Below are 24,970 nucleotides of genomic sequence, written 5' to 3'. Positions count from 1 at the left end.
GTAAATGTTGGGAGGAGAGGGTGTGGAAGAGAGATTAGCAGGCATTTGCAAAGGTCTAACCTTACCCATACAAGAGTCAATTGGCAGTTAATGCTATGGCAGTTTGAATAAGATGATGTGGAAAAAAGCATTTTTGTTTGTTTGTTTGTTTTTGCACCTTTATGAACAGAGATTTCCTACTTTTTGAACAAGATATCTTCCATTTTCATGTGAACAGAGTCCTTCCCCTCCCTGAGGGATACAGTCAGTGCTTGGTGAAGGGTCGGGTGGGGGTATGCCTTCATAGTGCTCCAGGAAGGGCTAGCAGAAAGAGGGCTTGGATTGGAGCTACATGGGCAAAGGGATGGATGCAAGCTCAGGATAGCACTTTTAAAAATGTATTTGTCTTTATTGTATGTGCATTAGTATTTTGTCTGCATTTATGTCTGTGTGGGATCCCCTGGAATTGGAGTTATAGACAGTTGTAAGCAGCCATGTGAGTGCTGGGAACTGAACCCAGGTCCTCTGGAAGAGCAGCCAGTGCCCTTAACCACCGAGCCATCTCTCCAGTCCATCAAGTAACATTTTACAAAGCTTTTTTCAGGCCACCACACGAGGCATGGGTTGGGGTGAAGTGGGAGCTAGGAAAGGTACACAGAGCTGTTCCGCTGGAGATGAATAAGAGTGTAACCTTGAGAAAAGTTAATGAAGTGGGCTGGATGGGACTTGGTGACTAACTGAAAGAGGGTTTAGAGACAGAGCTCAGAGAAAACAAGAATGTCGCTGCTGGGATTTCAGTGTCACTCAGCAAGACAGCGTGGGGAGCAAGATAAGTTCAGACTCGGCCATATGGACACCCTGGACAGCTGGTTCTGCAGGCTTGAGTATTTGGTCACAGAGCTCTCTTGCTGTGGCCTGTGCCAGACCAGCTAGGATGTGGGGCAGGCAAAAGTGGCTTCCTGCCAGTTCTGTGTACAAGCCATGTGTGAGAACTGGACCCATGATTATGACTGGGTGCCCTGGCACTTGTCTGAGGGCATGGGCTGTCCCCTCCAAACCTCTCTAGCATTCCATGGGAGCATCAGATCTGTATTTGGGTCTGCGGTACCCTTCTGGTTCTGCCTGTTCTACGTCAGCAGGGAAGCCATGGGTCCTCTCTAAACAGAAGATGAAACTGAGGCCCAGAAAGGGCAAGTAGTTATGACAATACACAGTAGTAGCATTGCAAAGGGTAGCAAGATGAGGACCAGACTGTTAATACCGCCTTATGTCCCAGTGGTGGATGGGGCTGTGGGCTCTAAAACCAACCACACTGGAGGAGTGCTGTAACATGGTGGTTAGGGCATGAATCTGGACCAGAATGGATGCTTTTGAGTCCTAGCCCCTTCATAGAGATGTGCTCTTGGACCTGTGTAATTTCCATGTTCCCTCAGCATCCTTGTTTGTGGTGTGATAACCTGGTAGAGTTGTGAGACGTTTCTGTGTGAATGAGGGTCTTTTAGGTTGTTGTGCCTTGTAATTCGACCTTAGGAGTTTCATGTTGAGTGTCCCCCTGTTCTTCAGAGTGGGTGACCCAGCCAGGCAGCCCTTAACCACTAGATCCCAAGGTTGTTCTAGAATCCAAGGATATAGTCCTCAATAGATAAAAGAAAATCCTTCCTTCTGTTGGAGAACTGTAGTTGAGTGTTAATGTTTGATCAACATAGGTCAGTCCTAGGTTTGAGCCTCAGTAATGGGGAAAAAAATCCCTCTTCACCCAAGCTGCCCTCTGTCCTTGCTCTCTTTAGCCCCTCGTCTCTCTTTGAGGCCCTAGTGTGTCTGACCAGCCTACCTAGTTCCCTATCATCACCGTGGGCAAAAGCAACACTGCGTGTTTGCCGAGGGCTCACACTCTATCCAATACAATTCAGACACAAAGAGGCTAAGCCACCGCCTGGTCCAACTGGCTCACAGACAGGCCTGTTCCCTTTGCAAGCCATTCAGCATGAGGGAGAGAGACAGGGGAGGAAACAATCAGAGCTGCTCACTGTAATCCTACTTCTCCTGACTCCCGGAGCTGCTGCTCGGGCTAGAAAAGATGCTCGGAGTGTCCACTCTACCCTTGGGACTGACCTGCCCAGGAGAGAAGCCTGGCTGTGGCTTCGTACAGGTGGAGGTGGCAGACTGTGGCTGATGCAGCCCTGCTCAGCTGTCTCCCAGGACAACGGAGGCTGAGAGAGGGAGAGACCCCAAAGGAATTCCATTGTCAGAGAAGTAAGAAGATGGGCAAACACATCCACCTGTATCTGGGAAGCAAGATTGGAGTCCAGGGCCTGCCTCCCAGTCCAGCCCCAGACTCTCTTGTCCTCCCAAAAACCCAAGCTCCGAAAGGGGTCAGCTCCTGGGCTGACTTCAATTGAACTCAAAAGGACTTTTGTGGGGGGGGCACCACTTTGTCTTGGCTGACCTTAGGGGACTCACGAGAATCTCAGGGATGATCAGAGTCCCTAATTGAGGGTTAGAAACAGATTTCTTTGGCTATAATCTCTTCTTTTGCCCTCAAAGCAGGACTTTTATAAAGTGAACTATACTGATTTACATACAGGAGGAACACATGACAACAGTTAATGCAGTCCACAAGGCAGCAAGCAGGGAGTGAGGTTGGTTCACAGAGCACTGGAGGAAGAGTTTAGTGACCATGGAGAAAGGCTGCAGCAGGATCAAAGGGGTGTGCGCTGCCTACCAGGGAGGAAACTTACCCCATAGGCTATTTCTCCCCTGGGAAGAGCCCCTCTCTACGGTACCCAGTAGTGAGAATGAAGCACAGAGTACCCCTCAAGGCAGTGGTTTCCAAAGGAGGAGGACTTCTACCCATCAAGGGACATTTGCAATGTCTAGTCTCATGGAGTGGGGGGCAGGGATGCAGGTACCGGTGCAGGACAATTGGAATTTTCTAGCCCCAGTGTCGGTTAGAATTGAGGCTGACAGACCCTGCCTTAGACAGTTAAATAACTTTTAAAAAATTCTGTTGTGAGATTGGCAAGGTGTCTCGGTGTGTAAGGATGTCTGCTGCCAAATCTGATGACCTCAGTAAGAGTTGCCAGGACCCAGATGGTGAAAGGAGAGAACCAGTTCCCACCGGTTGTCCTCTGACCTCCACACTCAAACAATGGCACACTCGCCCTCCTCCAGCAAACAAACGAATGTCAGTAAAATCATAATAAAATTACATCCTGACATTGCAAGAGTTCTGGCAGCCTGCTCCCAAGCTCTACATGACTTTTCCTAACAGCCGTAGGGGACATGGCCTGCTGCGTGGGCCGCTGTGAGCTGCTCTCCAGACTGCCGCCCATCCAGCCCCTCCTTGGCTCCAGAGCAGCCAGCCCTAAGCTATCATAGGCCACTTCAGGCCTCTGCCACATTCCTGGGGTTCAGGTTGCCACCCAGTGTCCTCCGCAAGGCTGGAGGCTAAGCCTCTGGCAGCCAGGGCATTTGTCTTTTTATAGGGTCCAGAACGTCCTGCTGACGCCTGCCGACAGTGGCCCACTCTGCCTCACCATCTGGGGAAGCTGGGCCTTCGGCAGGGCCCCACTCTGGCCTTGCTTTCAGAGCATAGCAGATCAGAGGACCTATGGGTTGCCCGACTGGGTCACCCACTCTGAGGAACAGAGGGACCCGTGGCATGAAGCTAATGTTGATGTACAAGAGTGCTCCCAATAAGGATCTGGGAAAATATAACCCCCACCCCCGAGCTTGCCCTGGGTTCAGCTCCTTTTCCAGACATTCTGTTTCTTACCGCATCAGTCCCCTGACCGATGAACCAAATGGGACTGAACAACAAAAGCCTGCAGAGTCCTTGGTATGTGCCACACCCTGCAGCCTTTCGGGGGACACTAGGGGTAAGGCCAGGAGCATTCTTCCCTGAACTCAGTCTCCGTTGCCCCACCTGTGAGCAGGGGCCAGCACTTCCCCTTTTAGAACTGCTAGCTCTCTGTGAAGTGACCTCACATACAGCCTGGCACCTAGGTATGACGCAACAAAAGTTCATTTCTTCTGTCCCCTGCTCTTCCAGCACCGATGGCCCACAGCCAAAGTCATACTATGTCCAGGACTGCAGGGGTGGGGTGGGGTTGTGGGCAGGGGCCAGCAAATGCCTGTGGATGTTTCTCCCTCTGCAGTGTGGGCTGCTGGTTAAAACTGTGGAGTTTCGACTTAGACTTTCTACACACGTACTTCAGTTCTGCCGCTTGACTGTGTGCTTCTAGAAGGGTGTTCACCCCCACCCCCGGGCGTTGGTTTACTTATCCGTAAAGCGGACACGAGAGTGCTTAGTGGGCAGGGGTTCCATTCATGTGTGCGGCTAGAACAGGTCCTGGCATGTAAGTGGATGCTTAATAAGGCTTAGTTGTTTTTCTCATTATCCCTCAAGACAGATCTGTCCCCAGTCCTCCTAGATGAGGCCTTCTGCTTTCCCTACCCCCTCTCCTGTCATTCAGCCTGTCTCCAGAGCTAGACTCTCCCAACGTGTCTGCCCACTTGGCCTGAAGAAGCTAGTCTGGAGGAGCAGCGGGACGAAGATGCCTTCCCCAACCACCCAGAGACGTAGGGTGACATGAGTGACCCACCAGACCATGTTCATTCGATCAGGGGTTCAGCACACTAAATATAGCAGCTTTGCTCACTCCTCAACTGGTCATTCTCCAAACCCTCCAGAATGAAGTGTCAGGGAGATTCCAGGCCCAGAGAGCGGACAGGGGCTGAGCAACAGCCCAGCAGGCTGGCTCACCAGAGGAGTATGGGCAAGGACTGGGGGTGGGGCAAGGGACCAGTGCCCCCCCCCCCCAGAAGCTCTCTTCTCCTTCTATTCTTGTTTCTCTCGTATAGGAAAGAGGAAATATGGCGCCTGCATCAGAACTCAGGCCTAGTCCACATTGTCTTGTTTGTCTCTTAGAGTCCTCTTCTTGCTTCCCCTGAACCTGGAGTACAGAAAGCTCTGAATGCAATTGTTCTTGGTGACTGTGGTTACCTGGCCTCCTGTCTATCCAGAGTTGTGCCTTTTCCACTGCTAAGGTCACAGGGGTCACGGGCCTTCTGGACTCTTATTGGGATGGGAACCTGAGCAAAGCTGAATGGACCCCACTTTCAGGAGTCCTAGGACCTTCAGGCACTGTTTTATCTTGGGGACACTGGGAACCCCACCTATGGACTTCTCATCTCAGGGTTAACTCTCCAGCTTTAAGAACCAAAAGCAGGGGACTATGCCACAGACTTTTCCAATAATAAGTAGGCCATTCCTACTGTCTGTTCCCAGAAACAAGAAAGATGATGAAGCCAGGATACAGGCAGCCATTGCAACTGGAAAGGGTCTTGTGTTGTGCCTGTCAGGCCTGCCACCAAGCACCTGCAGGGAGGACTCAGGTGGCAAGGGATGTGTGGAGACACCCAGCTGACTCCAGCTGCACCCTCAGCCCAAGTTCTAGCAGTCACCAAGTCCCCATCAATTCTCTTGACCCCTCTCATCAAGTGAACCCCATGAGTCCAGCACCTCTGGCTCCTGTATACTTCGCATCCATATAGATTGCATGCCTGGGCCCTAAGGGAGGAACCTTCCTCCACCTTCTGCTACATCTCAGCTTCTCCCAGGAAGTGCCACTGCAGTTATTTCAGAGAATTCTGCAGACTCTAAAGCCCTCCATGGGGAACACAGAAGGCTCGCAGCAGGAATGCAGACCAGGCCACGGTGCTTGGGGCACAGCAGAGGAAGGAGGGATGGGGGCAGCTGGCTCTGTGGCCCAGACAGGGAGTCTGTACTGGGCAAGTCCTTTTGCAGAGGAAACTGGCCAGCTGTCACCATCTTCTCTCAAAGTCCTAGGCATGCCTGGGTGGGGGTCACTGGGAGATGAGGAGAGAGGCAGAGCCAGTGATGTGCATTGTGAACCCTGGTCTCTTCAGCCCAGGATTTTGGGGATGCTGTGTTCCAGTGTAACAACATACAGACGCAAGGCCTGTGCTCATACTGAAACAACAAGAGCAGCTCTTAAAGTTCACTTAGAGGCCTGTTTGTGGGAGGACCCCTTGTATTGGGCACCTGGTGACAAAAGCCTTTGTAGACAGAGTCGTCAGAGCTTTCACCTCACAGGCAGCTTCCTAGTCTTCCTATGAGTCCAGGAGGGCAGGCAGGCAAAGAGTCTACTCCAGGGTCAAAGACTATCTCCCCTCGTCTGGTGTCAGGGTCCGTTTGTTGCTTATAATTTCCAATCTGCTCTATTGTGTGGGGTCACTCTGCTTGTGCCACATGGGACTTGCTATGTGTCTGACAAGCCCATGTTTGTCTTCTGGTTATACTCAGAAACTGAGAATCGCTAAGCTAAGCTAAGCTGAGCATTGCCGTGGGGTTTTCACAGAGCTTCCTTGATGAGCCGTTGAGCTCATCTTGCCTCGGTGGCAGCAGCCATCTGCAGACCCACCCAAGCCCGTGGTTTGTCTCGTAGGCAGAAGAGCCCGGCACTGCCCACAAACGCAGGTGCACACGGTAGGCATCTTTGCAGATACAGGTGGCACAGCAGGACACGGAGGAAACACCCCTATATTCACGTCAGGAGACAGTGAAGTGGATAGACAGGCAGCTGGCCGGTTAAGTCTTGAAGTCTGCTAAAATAAACAAGCAAACAAAACAATGGGTCTTCAGTAAAGAGCTGGGAAGTAGGGAGGGTAACACAGAAGAGACCAATCATAGGCTAGGGCCAGAGAGAAAGAAGACAGTGAGCCCCAGGGAAGGGCATTCCAGGCAGAAGCAATTCTTTCTACTAGATATAAGGAGAAAGTTGGCCCCAGGAGGGAGTAGGAGTGTGTAGTCTTCAAAACCTGCTGTTCCCTACTTCTAGTACTCACCCTGAGATGCCCTCTTATGAGGGACCCTAGCACTTTCCCCAAATCCTGTTCCCGTGAGGTCAAAACCACTGGCTCAGTCAGCATACACGGAAGATGACATGGGCTCTAGGGGGCTGCTGAGCAGAGGCAGTAGAGATGGAGAACAGAGTCGCGGGCAATACAGAAGACACCCCAGGTAGATTATCCCGGGACAGTCAGAGACGGCCTACGAGCCTAGATGAGCAAAGGCTCAGTGGCTAGGTCCCCTGGAGAATCTGAAAGTCATCCCACTGGCGGGACAATAGTGAGGCCAGCAGTCAGGTCAGCAGGGGTCATTTCACAAGGGACCGTCTACTCTACGGGTTTACCTGACAAACCACATGGCCCTGGGAGACCAGGAGGGATGGAATACCCAGAGCAGAGAGGGACTAGGAGGAAAGGGAGCATCAAAAGCAGCAAGGGATGGCAGAATAGAGAGTGTGAGGCAGGCCAGGGGCAGGGACAGTGTCAAAGGAAATCAGATGGATGTCAGGCATTAGGGACAGATTCAAAGCCCAGAGAGACCCCTGTCCTGAGTCAATGGTCACTATTGGTCAGTGCTGGACCTTGTGAGAAAGAGCAGGTTGAAGAAAAGAGAGGTTCAGGCTCAAACATGTTTAGTTCGTTGTTCATACCTTTGGTGAACCATTCGCTGATGTGTCCCCAGCCAGCATCTCCATAAAGACCAAGAGAGTACCATGGATGCCATGGTGCAAGTAGCCGAACCCTCCGCAAAGAGCCAGGTGTATAGAAGACCGGTGAACAGTGGGGCACCACCTCTTACAGGATGTCATTTAATCCTCAGGACAGCTCTTTGGAGAGTGGAGGGTCAATTTGTTTTATTTTATATGTATGGGTGTTTAGCCTGCATGTATATATGTGCACTGTGTGTGTGTGTGTGTGTGTGTGTGTGTGTGTGCGCGCAGTGGCCATGGAGGCCAGAAGAAGGCGTTAGATCCCCTGGAACTGCAGATGATTGTGAGTCACAGTGTGGGTGCTGGGGTTGAACTGGGATCCTCTGCAGGAGCAACCAGTGCTCTTAACCACTGAATTAGCTCTTAACCACCACAAAGAAACTGGGGTTCCTAGACAGATCTGAGCAAAGAAATAACCAGCGAGAATGTGCACCCTGTGTCTCCCACCTCCCACCCTTGACAACAGATGCCCCACATACAAAGATGAAAATTCTTTAGGAAGGCTATGGCTTTGATTACAGGACACCAGCCAGGATGGCTGTACTAGGGATTTAGTCTAAAACCTAATGATTACCTGGGGAGTGGATAGCCCTTGTTCCACTGTGGACAACACATGGGCTGGAGAGGCATGGGGCCAACACAGTGTAGCACTGATAACACTGCCCCTATGCTGCAAGAAGGACACATCCCTGGTCCATGTCTACACAGCAAGGAGCATGCCGTGTCCACTCCGGCATTAGGCTACAGAGTTGGATCTTGGAGCTCGTGGGTTATGAACCCCTAGTGACCCCCACCTGAGGCCCACAGCCCCTACAAGCTTGCTTTGTGGCCAAGAGACAGATAGACAGACAGCAGGTGCAGGCAGCTCTCTGGTATATGCGGCCGGCTGCCCTGCCTGTGAGCACGGCAACTATTTTGGGTCCTGTTTTCCTTTCCCTCAAGAGAAGTTCTCCTGTCTGTCCCGTGGAGGTTGAATCAATGTGGAAATCTACACGCTGATTTAACCTCCCACTCCTTACGTATACCTTTCCCTGAGAGACGGACTTGACTCCTAGACACTTACCACACAGAAGGAAGACTACCCCATTGAGTCCAGGAGACTCTCCACAGTGCCTTCGCCCCATTCCTCTCAGCAGGGATGGTATCCAGATTTCCCCTGGCAGCTCTCTTATTTGGAGAGCCTGGAGGACCAGAGCTATTGGAAGCCATCAAGCCAGGGCTCAGATAGCTGCAAAAAGAGCAGTCTCAACCTGGAGTCCAGCCAAGAGAGGGCAGTTCTCTCCCTTAGAAGTAGCTCTTGCCTGGGCCCTGAGTAGGGAAAGGGTGACCTGAATGGGCTCAGGAGGACCCAGAGGATCAGGCTATTGGACAGGGTATAGAGAAGTCAGCAAGGCCATCTTCAGGGTGAGGCTGAGCTGAAACCTCAGCCCCTTACCCACAGAGCATCCTCTTACATGGGGCTCTCCATTTCCTCGTCACCCGCCGGTGAAGCTGCCGCAGACAGCTGTAGTGACGTGCAAGGGGAAATGCAGGAGAGTAGACACCAGCAAAGAGCCCTGACCAGAAGGAGAAGGTCGCTCGCGTGGGGTGCTAATACAAAGAACCCTGATCTGCAGGAGAGGGTCGCTCACTTGGGGTGCTGAGGCCGCCCTACTTCCCACCTTTAGTCATCGAGTGTTGGAAGAAGGAAAACACCCACCCCAGAAGTCACTCGGGGATCTGTCCTAGTTAGGGCTTCTAGTGCTGTGACAAAACACTGCCAAAAGTCACCTGGAGAAGAAAGCATTTCCTTCATCTTACAGCTGCTGGGTCCTACTCTATCACTGCGGGAAGTCAAATGAAGGCACTGAAGCAGAAGTCATGGAGGAACACTGCTTACTGGCTTGCTCCTCGTGACTCACTCAGCCTGCTGTCTTATACAATTCAGGCCCACCTGCTCACAGTTGGCACCACCCACAGTGGGCGGGGGCCTCCCACATCAATCATCAATCAAGAAAATGCCTGACAGGCTTGCCTCCAGGCCAATCTTATGAGACCCTTTTTCCAACTGAGAGTCCTTTCCCCCAAATGATTCTAGTTTGTGTCAAGTTCACACACACACATACACACACACACACACACACACACACACACACACACACACAAAGGCTAGCATTGGATCATTGATTTATTCATCTGGCTCTAGGTCCTGGAAGGAAGGTGGGAAACGGGAAGAGAGTCTACCACGTGGTGGAGTTTATATTCTGGTGAGGAAAGAGCTAAAGAACTCAATAAAAATGTATATGCAGTACTTTAGTCAGGCACTAAGGAGACAACATGAAGCTCGGAAGAAGAGCTGAAGGGTTAGAAGTGGCTTACATTGCACTTGGTGGCCCGGGAAGACCTGTGGTGGAGAGTTGAGGGAGTAAGGGGATGTTGGGGTGGGAGGGAGCAGCTAGGGTCGGTAGAAGCTAGTGGTTGGAGGACAGATGGGGCTTGGCAGCACAAAGGCGTGACCACGCTTGCCACCATCTCTTCCCCTCCAGGAGAAACTAGAATACTTCTTCCTCATTGTCTTCTCCATTGAGGCTGCCATGAAGATTATAGCCTACGGCTTCCTATTCCATCAGGATGCTTACCTGCGTAGTGGCTGGAATGTGCTGGACTTTATCATCGTCTTTCTGGGGTAAGAGCAGGCTGGGGACTGGGGCCTGGAGCCCGATCTTCCCTGAAGACTCTGCCCGTAGTCACTACCAGCAGCCTAAAGGCAAGATGGAACCTCAGCATTGTGCTGACCACCCCGAGGTGTGGTGAATGTTGGTGGGAAACGAACCAGTGACCCTAATACCTACCTGCAGGTCACAAACCACTTCACCAGATGTGGGAACCTCATCGTCCCCCAGCACATGCAAGAGGCCATGTGAGTGGCTGTAGTGGCCACCTTTGCCATTTGTACATTGGTTTCACAGACTATGGTGTTATTCAGTACACAAACATGGACATCTAATAGCCTATATTAGCATACTGGGGTGGCCATCAGATTCTGCAGCTGGGGGTTTATGCAATGGAGATTGGTTACAGTTGGTTCTCAAGACAGAAGTCCAAAGTCCAGTGTGGGCAGGCCTGGTGTCATCGGGCCTCTCTTCCTTGTCTGCAAGTGGCCACTCGCTCACTGTGTCTTTATGTGGTCTGTCTATGAGCATGCACCCTGGATGTCTTTTTGTACACTTAGGTTTCCCTTTATAAGTATAGCCATCAAATTGGATTGCAGTCCACGCTGACGACCTCATTATAATAGCCCTATTCCAGAGTTCCATTCTGAATTACCGGGTGTCAGAATTTCAACAAATGAGCTTTTTGTCGCCTATGACATCACTTCTATTAACCATTGCCTAATTAGAATGGTTGCAATTAATTGAGGACTTACCATGCGTTTTAACATACAACATTCTTCAACACCTTTTCCGTTCCCTCCATCTCATGGAGGAAGAGACTGAGATACAGAGAACTGAGCAACCTGTCCAAGGTCGCACCGTGAGCAGAATGCAAAGTAGGGCATCCTCAGCTCCATGTGCATGCGCAGTTAGCCACTGTGCTGTCCTGAAGGCCAGCACTATTATGTTGGTTGTCTGCTGGTCTATCGGTACTCATTTCACCACGAGGAAAACTGCAGCATCCTCAGACTAGGCCTGGGCCCTTGTGAGGTGCTCTGGTTGGGAGCCATGTCAGAGGAATGGAGAATCAGAGAGCAGACCCATTGCTCCACAGAGCGTCATTGTTTCACGATGAACTCTGGGGTCATTGTCGGACAGTGTTCCTAAGAGAAGGGTTGAATGGACTTCGAAGCTCTGAAGGGGGCGGAGGGGAGCAGAAGGCCCACATCCAGCATTGGCTGGAAGGCCAGTGCCATGGAAATGAGGAGAGAACTCCACTCCCTGCCCAGGGTCACCAGTGAGTGAGGGGGCCAATCTGCAGCTCACTGTGATGCTCTCAGCCTCAGGACCAAGGACTGCGTCCATGGCAATCTTGCATCTCAGCCTGACACTTCCCTTTCTGTATCCAGTTCTGTTCATCACTGATAGCTCAAAGCTGAACTTGGCCTCGGATTCCTTGGAAATAAAACTCTTCAGCGCTGATAGTTGGGATGTACATTTGCCCAATCCCCGCCCCCCACCCCAGGTCCTTCACATAAGAATCAGTGTCCCAGAGCACTTGGACTCGGACTCCTCTGATTGCTAACCACCTTCTCCCCATCTTCCCCCCTCCAGCGTCTTCACTGTGATTCTGGAACAAGTTAACATCATTCAGACCAACACAGCCCCCCTGAGCAGCAAAGGAGCCGGTTTGGACGTGAAGGCCCTGCGAGCTTTCCGTGTGCTCAGACCCCTCCGGCTGGTGTCAGGGGTGCCCAGTGGGTGACAGGATCTCTTCTGCCAAGCCCTCCTTTGCCCCTTCTGACCTGGGGATCCCACTGTGTATAGAGGGGAGGGCATAAGACTGTGAAGTGGGGGGTGACTCTTCTCCCCCCCTCCTCGCTGTTTGTGGCAGGCCTGCAGGTTGTCCTCAACTCCATCTTCAAGGCCATGCTCCCCCTGTTCCACATTGCTCTTCTCGTCCTCTTCATGGTCATCATCTACGCCATCATTGGGCTGGAACTCTTTAAGGGCAAGATGCACAAGACTTGCTACTTCATCGGGACAGGTGAGCCATGGAGGATTGGGGGGGTGGAGACCCCAATTCAACTCCAAATAGGGCCATCACGGGTAGGAAAGAAGCTCTGGGCCCAAGCCAGCTCCCCTCCCCACTGTCCACCATAGGAGGAGGGATCTCCTACCTGGATTCATTAGAGTGGAGTAAGGACAGCCCCACAGGGGTCGGAGGTCAGAAGCCGGCTTTGGCTATAGTTTGCTCTGCCCCACCCTATCCAATTCAGTATCTCCCAGGCTTTCTGAGCCAACTGGGGATTGAAACATACATAGGTCTGGGTGGAGCCTGGATTTCTCTGCATACTTCCCTTGTGGCCATGGTGTGCTTCGGTCTGAACTGTCTCTCGGATTAGGCCTGCAGGGTATGGACTGAATGAGACTCAAAGAGGATGTTTTGCGGGTTGTCAGGAAACTCATGTCGACCCCAGGTCCTAGAGTCTAGGAAGTCTTCCCTCCCTAAAGCAGCAGATCTCACTTTTTGGCTTTAGGACCCCTTCACATTCTCACAAGGTAATTAAGACCCCAAAAGTATGATTTGTATAGGTCTGGCCCACTGATAGTCATATGGAAATTGGAGCAAATGTCAGGACATCAGTTCTTTTCTGAGAGCAGCAGTAAGCTGACAACATGGGAACAGGAACGTATTTTTGTAAACATGACTGTGTTCTCCCAAAAGAAGTCTATTCAGTGAGAAGAGGGACGGATTTGTATCCTCAGCGCCTGGCTTATGCAGGTGGGCTGGAGCTCACATCTGCTCTGCTTGCAGTGTGGTCCCATCATGGTCACATGACTGCTGGACAACTCCACTCTCTATTGAGAGAATGGGAGGCCAAGGGCCAAGCGACCTCTTGACATCACTACGAAGACAGGTTTGAAGTGGCAGGTGCCTCAAAAGGCTCTCTGGCTCTTGCCCTGAACAATCTCCAGGAACTCAGCCTCGTCCTTAGCTCAGACTCTTCTGAGAATGACTTTTAGCAGGATCTTAGGGTAAAGAGGAAGACACAGAAGGAGGATGGCCCTCTGCCAGATTTCGGACATTTGGCTCACCAGAGCAGCCTCTGTACTCAGTGCCTCTTGGGGAGAGGCTATTTGCTTCCCCAGTTCCATGGGCAACCAGGGTCCATCCATGCAGGGTCAACCCTAGCTTCTAAGAGTGAACTCTGACAAGGCTTCAGCAGGCAGCTTCCGGTCCTCTCCCACAGCCCTTCTCCCACTGTCGGAAGGGTTCACACCCTGCAGCCAGTGTTGACATCTTCCATCAGTGGAGATGCCAAGCCATTGATGGTTGAATGCTGAGCAGCAACATTCAAATGCTCCTCTCAGATCAGAGCCACCATCTTCATAGAGCCAGGGACCCCAAGCTAACCATTATGCTCCTGCCTGTCCGCCTTCAGAGCTCTGAGCTTACATTGTAAGTGTGGTCAGGCAAGGGCACTGTGTTCCAAGGATAACTTCATCTCAGAACAGAGCAGGATGCTGTAAAACATCTTAAGATAAAAGTGTTCTAGATTTCAGTGGCTGGGCACATAGTCCAGTGGGTGAAGTGCTTACTATGAAAGCTTGAGGACTTGAGTTTGGGTCCCTAGAACTCATGTAAAAAGTCAGATGCTGTAGCACGGAGGGTAAAGACAGGCAGAGCCTGGAGGCTTGCTGGCTGGCCACTGTAGACACAATAGTATTTCAGCCAGAGATTCTGACTCAAGAAATAAAGTGGATAGCAGCTGAGAAGAAACCTGATGTGGACTTTGGTCTGCACATGCACGCGCGGACAAACGGATGAACGGATGGACGAACGTACACACAGAGGGGAAGAGAGAGAGAGTGTGTGCACCAAGTTTTAGAGGAAATAAAAGACTCCTCAGAGGACACAGAGGGTGTGATCTGAAGTCTGATAGCATCCTCCCTAGATGGCCCTGGTCCTGTGTGTGCTGTGACTGGCACAGCTCAACCTAGGCTGGAACAGCTCCACTTGGACTCCCCAGACTGAATCTCAGATCAGAGCATGGGAGCTCCTGTCCCCAGCCCACCCCAGCTGAACAGAGCCCTCCTCTTTAGATCTCAGAAGGTGCAAAGACTCCCTCTAGTCACTCCTCAGCATGAGCTGAGCTTCAAGGGACAGTTCGTCTTAGGAGTGGTTCTTCCAAAGTTCTTTTAGTTCTTCTAAAACGTAACTGCTGCCACCTGTATGTGCCAACTGCCAGTCTTGGGCCCTGTCCTTCATCTCTGTTACTTACTCTGTTCTTTCTTTCTTTCTTTCTTTCTTTCTTTCTTTCTTTCTTTCTTTCTTTCTTTCTTTCTTCCTTTCTCTTTCTCTCTCTCCCCTTCTTTTTTCCTTCCTTCCTTCCTTCCTTCCTTCCTTTTTTTTTTTCAAGACAGCCCTGGCTCTCCTGTAACTCACTCTGTAGGCCAGGCTGTCCTCAGGATCACTGAGACCCACCTGCCTCTGCCTCCCAAGTGCTGGAATTAAAGGTGTGTGCCGCCACTGCCTGGCACTCTGTTCTTTCAAATGACCCTGGAGCAGCTTGCCTCCTGCATTGTCCACTTGCCTAACGTTACTGCCTTCTGCCTCCAGACATTGTGGCCACAGTAGAGAATGAGAAGCCATCACCCTGTGCTAGAACTGGCTCTGGGCGCCCCTGCACCATCAATGGCAGTGAATGCCGAGGAGGCTGGCCAGGACCCAACCATGGCATCACCCACTTCGACAACTTTGGCTTCTCTATGCTCACCGTGTACCAATGCATTTCCATGGAGGGGTGGACCGATGTCCTATACTGGGTGGGTCTGAGCTGCCAAAGCAACCCTGCCTTCTAAAGGCTTTCTAGGGGAGCAGGAAGGAAGGGTTTATAAGCCTGCCCCAAAGGTCAGTCACTGCTCAGTGCCGTTGGTCCTGTCTTCCTCTCCCTGGGCATCCATGCAGGTGTATAATATCTTTCTAATGCCTAGAAATTGTCTAGTATTTCCTGAGACAGATCTCATGCTTTAAGGTCTGCAAAACCCAGACCCAGGGGGTGAGGGATGGATACTAGGAGCTCCATGAGTTCTAGTCTCAATGCCTGAATTTTCTCTAGAATGTCAGTGACTCTTTCCTGGTGTCCTGTATCTTGGACACTTGAGGGATGAGGGGCCCTTCAGGTCTTTCTCTTTGTCGTTGGGTGAGATGACTTTCTTACATAAATATCACTATGTATCAGTCTTGTCTATAAAGATAATATATCACTCACACCTTAGAGCTGGAGAGAAAACCAACAGAATTGTTAACATTGCCTGGCATGCAATCACCATTGCAGAAACTTTCCTATTAGAGAAAACTCTTAGGTCTTTTTTAACCCTGTGCATTTCTTATTTAATGAGTCGGAGCACAGCAGACAGCATCACTCCCATTTTACAGGAAAGGAAACTGAGGCCCAGAGAGGTTGTGTAACTGTATCCATGAAGCTAATGAGCAAATGAACCAAGGCTCAAGCCCTCACCCCTCTGGCTCTATTCCAGAACTCTCAAGCATGATGTGGGGTTGGAATTGTAAAACTGTCAAATGCTTTGCAAATATAAAGGATTAGTATGAACATTTCCCGCAGGCTCACATTAGGGAAGCGGATGATTAAACTTGTCAAAGGAATGTCACACGTGCTATCTCTCCTCTGCTACACATCCAGGAGGAGAGCACGTACCCTATTCTTGCGAGATAGACGAGACACTGTTCAGAGATGTCAGGACACTTGGCTGAAGGTCTCAGAGGATTGTCATTTTGAAAAGCTTCGGCTGTACAGAAATGGGCTGTAGATGGGGTCGGAGGGGCAGGTTAGAGGCTCTCTTGACTGATGGACTTCGGCCTAGCCGGGGACCAGGTGCACAGTCAGCCAGGGTCCCTTGGGAAGACCTTTAGGCCCAGATCTTGGGCTACTTCCCTTATGGAGGCTGGGTGGACAGAATGGAAGACAGGAATTAGCCTTCAAGTCAGAGTGCTGATCTCACATTTTTGTCTGGATCAGGTCAACGATGCCATCGGGAACGAGTGGCCCTGGATCTATTTTGTCACCCTCATTCTGTTGGGTTCCTTCTTCATCCTCAACCTGGTACTGGGTGTCCTGAGCGGGTAAGAAAGTAACAGACGTTGGGGGGCGGGGAAACAGGAAGGAGCGACCCAGACCCTCAGTGACCCTCGTCTCGTCTCTGAGCCCCACTGGGCCAGGTGCACTTCTTCCTTCTTAGTTAGGAAGGCAGAGGATGCATTCTTTAAGCTAGCACGCTTCTCCCAGTTTTGCTTCCTCTTTCCTCCAGCACCCACACTCCTGTGTGAGCCTGTGAGCCCCAGATCCAGCCCTGGGTGTGCTTCGGCACACGGTTTCTAGTCAAGCACCCAGTAGCGGTAGCTTGCCACTCTCTTCCCTGTACTACTTCTACCTAGAGGCTCTGGAACCCTGCCTAATTCCCTACCCTCTCAGAACCTCAGTGTTCATATCTGTCAAATAATCACATCAGGACCTGCTTCCTGGAGCTTTCATGAAATGAGTTTAAAGTGCTTAGGACAGAGTCCAGCACACATGAACCCCACCGTTAATGGAGCCCACCCCAGACACAGTGCTGGGGTTAGCTGCAGTCTCAGCTCTCTATGGGTTGACATCACCTCACTCCAGAAGCCCTACCGCCCTCCACAGCCTATAAACAGAACTCAGGAGTCTGTGAGGTTGGTTAGAGAAAACCCATCTTGACTTTCTATTGCATTAACTGAAATGTGTGCTTCCTTTAATAATGAATGCAGGCAACTGACCACAGTGGCATTAGCAGGGCCTGTGGGTTCTCTAATGGCAATCATGTCACGTGTCTGTTGTTGCACTCCTGTCTACACTCATTATAGTCATTAGACCTGCAACAGGATCCCTGTAGCGAATGAAGAAGCGCCTGCCTTCCTCCGTTGGCATTTGTTACATTTCTGTAGTTGTATTTATTTCACTCTGATCAGTTCATCTGTAATCCTGTGTTCTTATTTTGTGCACTTTGTGACATTGTTCTGAGGAGTGATCATAGGTGGGCTTCATTGGGTGGGTTACAATGTATACAATGGTCAAGAGCACCCCGCCGAACACCACACTGCCAGAGTGAGGTGTCTGTCCTAAGGGCAGACCCTCTTCGGCTGACTGGGTTTAGATCCTGCTAACTGAGCTGGTGTTTCTCCTAATGCACTCTGAGTTCTGCTCGGTGTCCTAGTGCTGCCCTCTACTGGTCATTAGATGCCTTGCGCCCCTCAGGTTCTTGACTTCATGGTGACAGCCAATTTCCCCTCATGTCCAAGATGATTTTCTCAGGCCTTAAGTCTGCAATCAGAAATCATTTTAGAATAGCTTAAAAGACCAAGGAGTACAGTAAATTTAAGGCTTTCTGGATGGTTCTGTTGGAATAATGGAATGTTCTGTCAACCTTTGACATCTAAGAATAAACGGAAGTGCTTGGAAGTGTGCCTGGAAGTGGGGCTGGGAGAAGGAGAGACAGGGGACACTTTGGGAGTCCCTGCCCCACACCAGAAGAGGACACGTCCAGCTCAGATGTGCCCTGTGTTACGGAAGCTCAGTGGGCCCTGCCGCCTTTACCCTCTCCCCGTCCTTTCCCTCTCTCCCCTTCTCCTACCTCCCTGGTTTTGTTTTAGAGAATTCACCAAGGAACGAGAGAAGGCCAAGTCCAGGGGAACCTTCCAAAAACTCCGGGAGAAGCAGCAGCTGGAGGAAGACCTTCGCGGCTACATGAGCTGGATCACACAGGGAGAGGTCATGGACGTGGAGGACCTGAGAGAAGGTTGGGGCCCAGAGCCATGGCCAGCATCCCCCTGCCTGATACTGATCAGCACCCCCAAGTCACTATCTGGAGAGTGAAACCCTATGTAGCCCCCCAAAACCCAGTGTCTTCGGGTTACTATTGCTGTGATGAAACACATGACCAAAAGCAACCTGAGGAGGAAACGGCTTATGTCATTCACAGTTCCACGGTGCAGAGGCTATGGAGGGGTCACCACCAGCCCAGGGATGACCTCACCTACAATGGATTGGGCCCACCCACATCAATCACTAATTAAGAAAATGTTCTACAGCTTGTCTACCGCCCAGTCTTATGGAGGCAGTGTACCAATGGAGTTTCCCTTCTCTCAGATGACTTTATCCTGTGTCAAGTTGGCATAAAATTAGCCAGCACAGTCAGAGACCCACTGAGAATGCATAATGCTTGCTTTCAGAGGGTCATCAATGCCTTGTGTAAAACCTCAAGATGATAGAACCCAAGTGCATCCTGGGCTCTCCTCACATCATCCTGTGGCCTGCCCATGGTGGCCACATGCCCTGCAGATGGGATTCTCCAGTCCATAGGAAGTCCCAGCAGGATCCAGGCCCCGCCAAGAGCCCACCGTCATAGATGTTCTATGCCTAACCAAGTGTGTCCGTTCCCAAGAGCCCCTGAAGGCTGCTAACTGTATCTGTTCTGTCCCCAGGCAGGCTCTCTTTGGATGAAGGGGGCTCAGACACAGAGAGCTTGTATGAAATCGAGGGCTTGAACAAAATCATCCAGTTCATGTGAGTACCTGACCTGAGACACGGGGCCAGAATCTGGCAACCTTTCCTGTTGGTGCTTGAGCCCTTAGAAAGGACCATCTAAGAAAACAGAGTTCTTGCTCTGAGGACTCAGCCGTGGCTAGACGCCCAGCGAATGAGCAATCAGAGAGGACCCCAAGAGGGTGACCTATTTTTACATCACTCAAGGTAAAACAGAAGACAGTCAGGACCTTCGGCTAACCCCTCTGAGGGGATGCCGCTGGGTGTTGGGAACTTGCAAGAGGAAAGAGGGAAGGTGTGCAAGTGGGTGGCATACAGGAAGGAAGTGGCCCTAGCTAAGAGTCAGGAAAGAGAGGATACTCCGAGCTCTTATCTTTGTTTTGAAAGAAAGGCTATGTCCTTTTTCAAATTCATACATAATTATGACTTTTGAAAGACCCAGCAATAGAGAAAAATCCAAAGGGGAAAAAATGAAAGTCCCTGCTGCCCTTCTAAGAAGTAACCATGGTAACAGATGTGTATTCTACTAAGATTTTTCTGTGCTTTCATCTTTCACACACACACACACACACACACACACACACACACCAGAATATTTTGTTCTTGTTTTTCTTTTTATATAATAGAATAATAATTTATAATTTATATAATTATATAATATATAATATTTATATTATATAATTGTTTTTATATAATAACAATTCATGTTAATTGCTGTCACCATAAAGACTAAAACAATGACCAGTATATAGGGGATTTTGAAGAATATTTACTTCATTGAGTAATTTGCTTAGTAAATTACTCATTTACTCGTTCATTAAGTAAATGAATATACACTATCTCGTTATGTATTTTTTCTTTAAACATTTCCACTGAGGTCAATTTTCACACTTGTGTGTACACGTACATCTATAAAGACATACACTTTTAAATTTATTTTTTATTCATTTATTTTACGTATATGGAGGTTTCGACTGCATGCATGTCTGTGCACCTTGTGCCCACCTCGTGTCCACAAAGGCCAGAGGAGGAGATCAGAGCCCCTGGAACTGGAGTTACAGGTGGTTGTCAGACACCACGTGTGTACTAGCAATTCAACTGGATTCTCTAGAAGAACAGCCATATCTCTAACTGCTGAGCTATTTCTCCAGCACCACACCCACCCCCCACACACAAACTCACTCACACGCTCACATGTTCACACTCACACGCTCACACATATCTTTATCAGCACAACTTTGGCTATTAAATGTTCCATGGTATAGATGCACCATTTTATATTTAACCAAATTCTCCTGGTAAAGTATGGACTGTTCTGGGCAGACTTCTAGAAGCAGAATCGCTGAGCCCACGGTGGATAAACCTAAGCTTTAGGAAATGATGTGAGGTCACACCTTTCCCACGCAACCATCTGGAAATCCTCCCGGAGTTAGTAAAACTTCCTTTAAAAAAGGGTAGAATTGGCAGCGCAGTCTCCTTCAGTGGAAATTAAAATGCATGGTGCTCCTGGCTTCTATCTGTATCAAGTGCCATGCTAAGCATTTTGCTTGCATTGTCTCATTCAATTGCCTGGGAGATCGTTGTTCTTATCATTCCCATTTGAAAGGCAAAACTTTGTTAATAAGAAGCCCGGTTTAAATTGACCTAGCGCTATGACCCATATCCTTCATTTCTCTTGCATGAGAGGAGAGTGGCTGAAAGTAATGGCTCCCAATCCTCCCGTCTCCTGCAGTCGACACTGGAGGCAGTGGAACCGCGTCTTCCGCTGGAAGTGTCACGACCTGGTGAAATCCAAGGTCTTCTATTGGCTGGTGATCCTGATCGTTGCCCTCAACACCCTGTCTATTGCCTCGGAGCACCACAACCAGCCCCTCTGGCTGACTCATTTGCAAGGTGAGTCAGCTGGAATGGAGCCAGGATTGAGCACTCCGGCTGAGAAGCTCAAAGCCATCAAGGGTGCTGTAGGGTGTGCTGAAGTCCATGAGATTGATAATGCCTTCTAGAAATTACATACTACTCGTGTTGGACCACTGGCCCAACTTCCTCTCACAGTGGGAGAGTAGAGACACCAAAAGGCAAGGCGGCATGCCCACCTTCCCCACCTGCCACATCATTCTGATCTGGGACAGTGCCAATGACACAGGTGCTTCCTCCGATATCCGGACAAATTGTTCAATTATATACCATTGCACGTAAGACTGTCAGTAACCGAGAGTTCTAAGCATCCAAGTTCAAATGCTGTTAAATACAGTAACCAACTATGCAGCAAGTGAGATACACGTATATGTATACATAGTTAATTCCTTGCTCATGACTTCAAGGAGTCTGCCTAGTCATAGGACAGATCAGATGGTCATTGTCTCCAGCCCATCCAGGGAAGGCAATGAAGGAGCAAAGATGAGCTGGTAAGAGAAAGGTTACGAGAGAAGCCCCTGCTGCTGCACACATCAAAAGGACACAGAGAAAAAGCCCAACTGGTCTAAGGTCAGCCGGGATTCTTGCAGACGATCCCATGAGTGCAAACATGTGAAATAGTCTGGTGAATTAAGGGAGCCACAAAACTTCATACATGATGGACGACAGGTGTTCATAGGGGTCCTCGTATACTGTCATGCTGCGTTAGGAGTTGAGCTTTTGGGTACAGGGAGGTCAATAAAAGTTATAAGCCTAAACTTATTATGATCAGATTTGAAGCTCTGAATGACCAGCCTTTGTAGGAGATGGATGGGTCAGCTTCAGCCTTTCGGTGGATGCCTCACTGTATGAGAGCTCTGGACTGTGATCAAGAATCAGTTGTCCCACAGATAGGTACTCTTCCCGCTACAAACACCAATGCGGCATGAGTTCTAATAATGCCTCAAGGGATGACAAGCTTCTCTCATTGCTCTGACAACTGCCTAAAAAACAATGCAAGGAAGGAAGAGTTCCTTCTGGCTCGCCCCCTAAGAAGGGATCCAGTCCATTATGACCAGGAGAGCATGGAAGCAGAAGCCTGGTTTGGATGGTAGCATCGTGTCTGCAGTCAGGGAGCAAGAGAGATAGGAAGTAGAGCCACAAACTTCATGGCCTGCTCCCAATGACCTAGTTCCTCCAGCAAAGCTCCACCTCTTAAAGATTTGACATAAAACAGTGCCCCCAGATGAGGACCAATAGTTCAAACATATGAATCTGTGGAGGAACATTGCACACTCAAACTGTAATAAATAACAAAGTGGTCTCTGGATGGCAGCGGCGGCAGGGAGCTCATGAACTCCCTTGTGGAGATATCTTAGACCTGACCCCTCAGGGGTGGTAGCTGACCTCTTCATGCCTATGCAGGGACCATAGACAGGACCCTGGGCCTGGGTAAGGTGGGGAGCAAAAGCCAAAGCCAGCACACTTGCTTAGAGCCAGGGCCTGGAAAGGCTGCTTCTGTGTAAGGGGATCTAAAACCTTTTTGCCCATTGAGTCAGGCAAGGAGTCTGGAAGTTCCCTCTGCTGGGGGTCCTGGGAGGGAAGAAACATGTCACAAGGGAACAATTAACTTCAGCCTATGTCCAACCTGTGTCCTTTAGATTCGTGCAGCCTCAGCGTCTCCTCTTGCAATCTTTCTTTTGCCATCTTTCATTGCCTTCCATGGATGGACTGGAAACAATTAACATCCATCCGTCCTGTCCTACAGCTTGTCGGGGTATGAGGTCCAGCTTGCAGCACCTCTCACAGTGCAGGGAGAGTAAACCAAGACAGACCCGGACAAACTAATCAAAGACAAACGAGAGCCCTGGGGGAGCCCTTCAGAAGTAGGCACACGTGTCCTTTCGGAATGTCCTCAAGCCAAGGCGTACGAATCCCTGGGGGGGAAAGAGCATCTCCAGTGATGAGCTCCCGTGGGAGAAAAAAAAATCACAACTGAGATAAAGAACAGAGCTCCTCTGGGGAAGAGTCACCAGCTTGATGCATGCGAGTGAGCTGAGCAGGAACATGGCTTAATGAAACACGACAGAAGAGACGAAGTTCAAGTGAATGAAGTGGAAGTTACAGTTTCAAAGAGTAGGAAGCAAACCTGCTGTTCAGATGCGTGCACCCATTTGTTCATTCATTCATTCACTGCAGTCTTCCTGAGAGCCGCTTAACTGTGCTACACATTGTCAGGCAGCGTTAGTAAACCCACATGAAGATGGAACCCTACCCATCAAGAGGTGAATCTGTAATTCCGAGACTGAGCAGACAAATAGATGGTGGTAGTCCTACTTGCTAAGAAGGCAAAGATAGTCAGTAGCCAGGTAGTTTTGGTAAGTGTGGGATGACGGGCAACATCCACCCTTATGGTGCTGGGCATATTGAGTTTGAGGTACCTTTGAGACAATCTAACGGTAGTGTCAAAGAAGCTGGTGGGAAAACAGGGGCTGGGTCACCATGGAGAGGCTGGGTCTCAGGAGAATGAAAGGCGGGAATTGTGGTGGAGCAGCGCTGGCACTGCCGTCACAGGTCATCACCGGATGGTCAGGGAATAGTGCAGGGCTCAAGACCAACAGCCAGCGACTTGGTGAAGAATGTGTGACAGAGAGGACTGGAGAAGCCAGGGGAGTAGGTCTGAGGAAACCCCACAGAATGTGGGGTCCCAGAAGCCAGGGTGGCGGAGGAGAGAGCGTCTGGAAGAGCAAGCAGATGGCGAACAGGACTGTGGGAGAGCAAGGACGTGAATGTCCGTGTCTGCTGGGTTTAACCCTAGAGCTGGATAAATGAACACAAAGAGACCATTTCAAAGGAAGAAGGGAAGTAGCAAGAAAGACAAACAGATACTGATAGTGGGCGTCCCAGATGGGGCCGGGCGGAGCACAGGAGAGCAGATTGCCTTTCGTGAGCCCCACCCTCTTTCTACCGGGAATACAGACTGTGTTTAATGAGGAGGAGTGGACCTTCATGAATTTATACAGCAGCTTTTCCCCTGCTAACTAGGGTATGGAAATACAGATTTAGGTTCTTTTGATGTGCAAAATCCACCAGGTTTTCCTAGGGGGATTGTTGTTGTTATTATTTTACATTTCTAATTGATTAATGAATTGATTGATTTGTTGGTTGGTTTTGTGGAGGGGGGGCAGAAAACAATTCTGTCCTCCCCTTCCACCATATAGCTTCTGGGGATCAAACTCGGGTCATCGAACTTAGTGGCAAGCCCCATTAACAGCCCTCTTGCTGGCCCCATCCTAGGACCTGAAAATTAAAAAGGCTCAAGAGCCTTGGAAAGGTAGGGCATGTGTGCTGATAGAGGCTCACCTGGGGCAGAGGCTAAGAGGAGGAGGAGAAGGAGGAGGAGGAGGAGGGAAGGAAGCAATGTTTGGGCCCTGCTGCCCTCCACAGATGTCGCCAACCGTGTGCTGCTGGCTCTCTTCACCATTGAAATGCTGCTGAAGATGTACGGTCTGGGCCTGCGCCAGTACTTCATGTCCATCTTCAACCGCTTCGACTGCTTCGTGGTGTGCAGCGGCATCCTGGAGATCCTGTTGGTGGAGTCGGGAGCCATGACACCGCTGGGCATCTCTGTGCTCCGCTGCATCCGGCTCCTGAGGCTCTTCAAGATCACCAAGTGAGTGCAGGCAGCCGGGACCCTGAGAGGCCTAGACTGCAGGGGTTGACAAAGTCAGGTCTTGGTCTGACCCCGGCCTCCTTTCTCCTGCCCTCTGGAAAAGGGAAATCCCTTTCACACCGCTGGATTCTCATTTCCCCTGTGGTCTCACTATTACCCATGTCAGGATAGGGAAAATGGAAGAGTTGGAAAGAGGTAGAAAGGAGAAAAGGGGAAGCCCTGGAAGATGGGTGGAAGAGACAGAGAAATGAGGGAGGGGTAGGGAAAAGAAAGAAAGGGGACACGGGGTAGGGGACCATGCAGAGAGGGGAAAGAGTTTTTCATTTGTGCTTCTTCCCCTCTGTGGGGATTTGTCAAGCCCCCCCCCCCCATAGGTGCTTGAAACCGTAGAGAGTGCTGTGCCTTAAATACACCACGCCTTTCCCTGAACAATTAACAATACAAAGTTACACTTATAATATCTTGTAACAATTTACGTGACTATGATCCTTCTCTGAAAATGTATCAGGTCACTGCATTTACAGGGTTTAATGCTGTCCTCCACCGGCTCCAGGCAGCTGAAGTCACAGACGAGGGGGTCTAGGGTGTTCTTAAGCATTTGCCCAGTGCCGACATGAGCAC

At 50.2% G+C, this 24,970-nt stretch overlaps 1 protein-coding gene across 1 annotated transcript in view; it reads left to right on the top strand.

Moving 5' to 3' along the window:
- The window catches only part of Cacna1s (calcium voltage-gated channel subunit alpha1 S), a 64,606-nt gene that overhangs the window by 5,036 nt on the left and 34,600 nt on the right, over positions 1-24,970 (top strand). Inside the window, exons 3-11 of the mRNA XM_087906480.1 lie at positions 10,088-10,227; positions 11,810-11,952; positions 12,090-12,242; positions 14,820-15,025; positions 16,240-16,343; positions 17,892-18,037; positions 18,723-18,804; positions 20,516-20,676; positions 24,124-24,349. Of these exons, the coding sequence (XP_087762606.1) occupies positions 10,088-10,227; positions 11,810-11,952; positions 12,090-12,242; positions 14,820-15,025; positions 16,240-16,343; positions 17,892-18,037; positions 18,723-18,804; positions 20,516-20,676; positions 24,124-24,349 (1,361 nt within the window). The remainder of the gene's footprint in view (positions 1-10,087; positions 10,228-11,809; positions 11,953-12,089; positions 12,243-14,819; positions 15,026-16,239; positions 16,344-17,891; positions 18,038-18,722; positions 18,805-20,515; positions 20,677-24,123; positions 24,350-24,970) is intronic.

The sequence above is a fragment of the Myodes glareolus genome, chromosome 5 (genome assembly GCF_982192425.1).
Source record: "Myodes glareolus chromosome 5, mMyoGla1.1, whole genome shotgun sequence".
Taxonomy (NCBI): domain Eukaryota; kingdom Metazoa; phylum Chordata; class Mammalia; order Rodentia; family Cricetidae; genus Myodes; species Myodes glareolus.
This window is presented reverse-complemented; position numbering and strand designations above follow the sequence as displayed.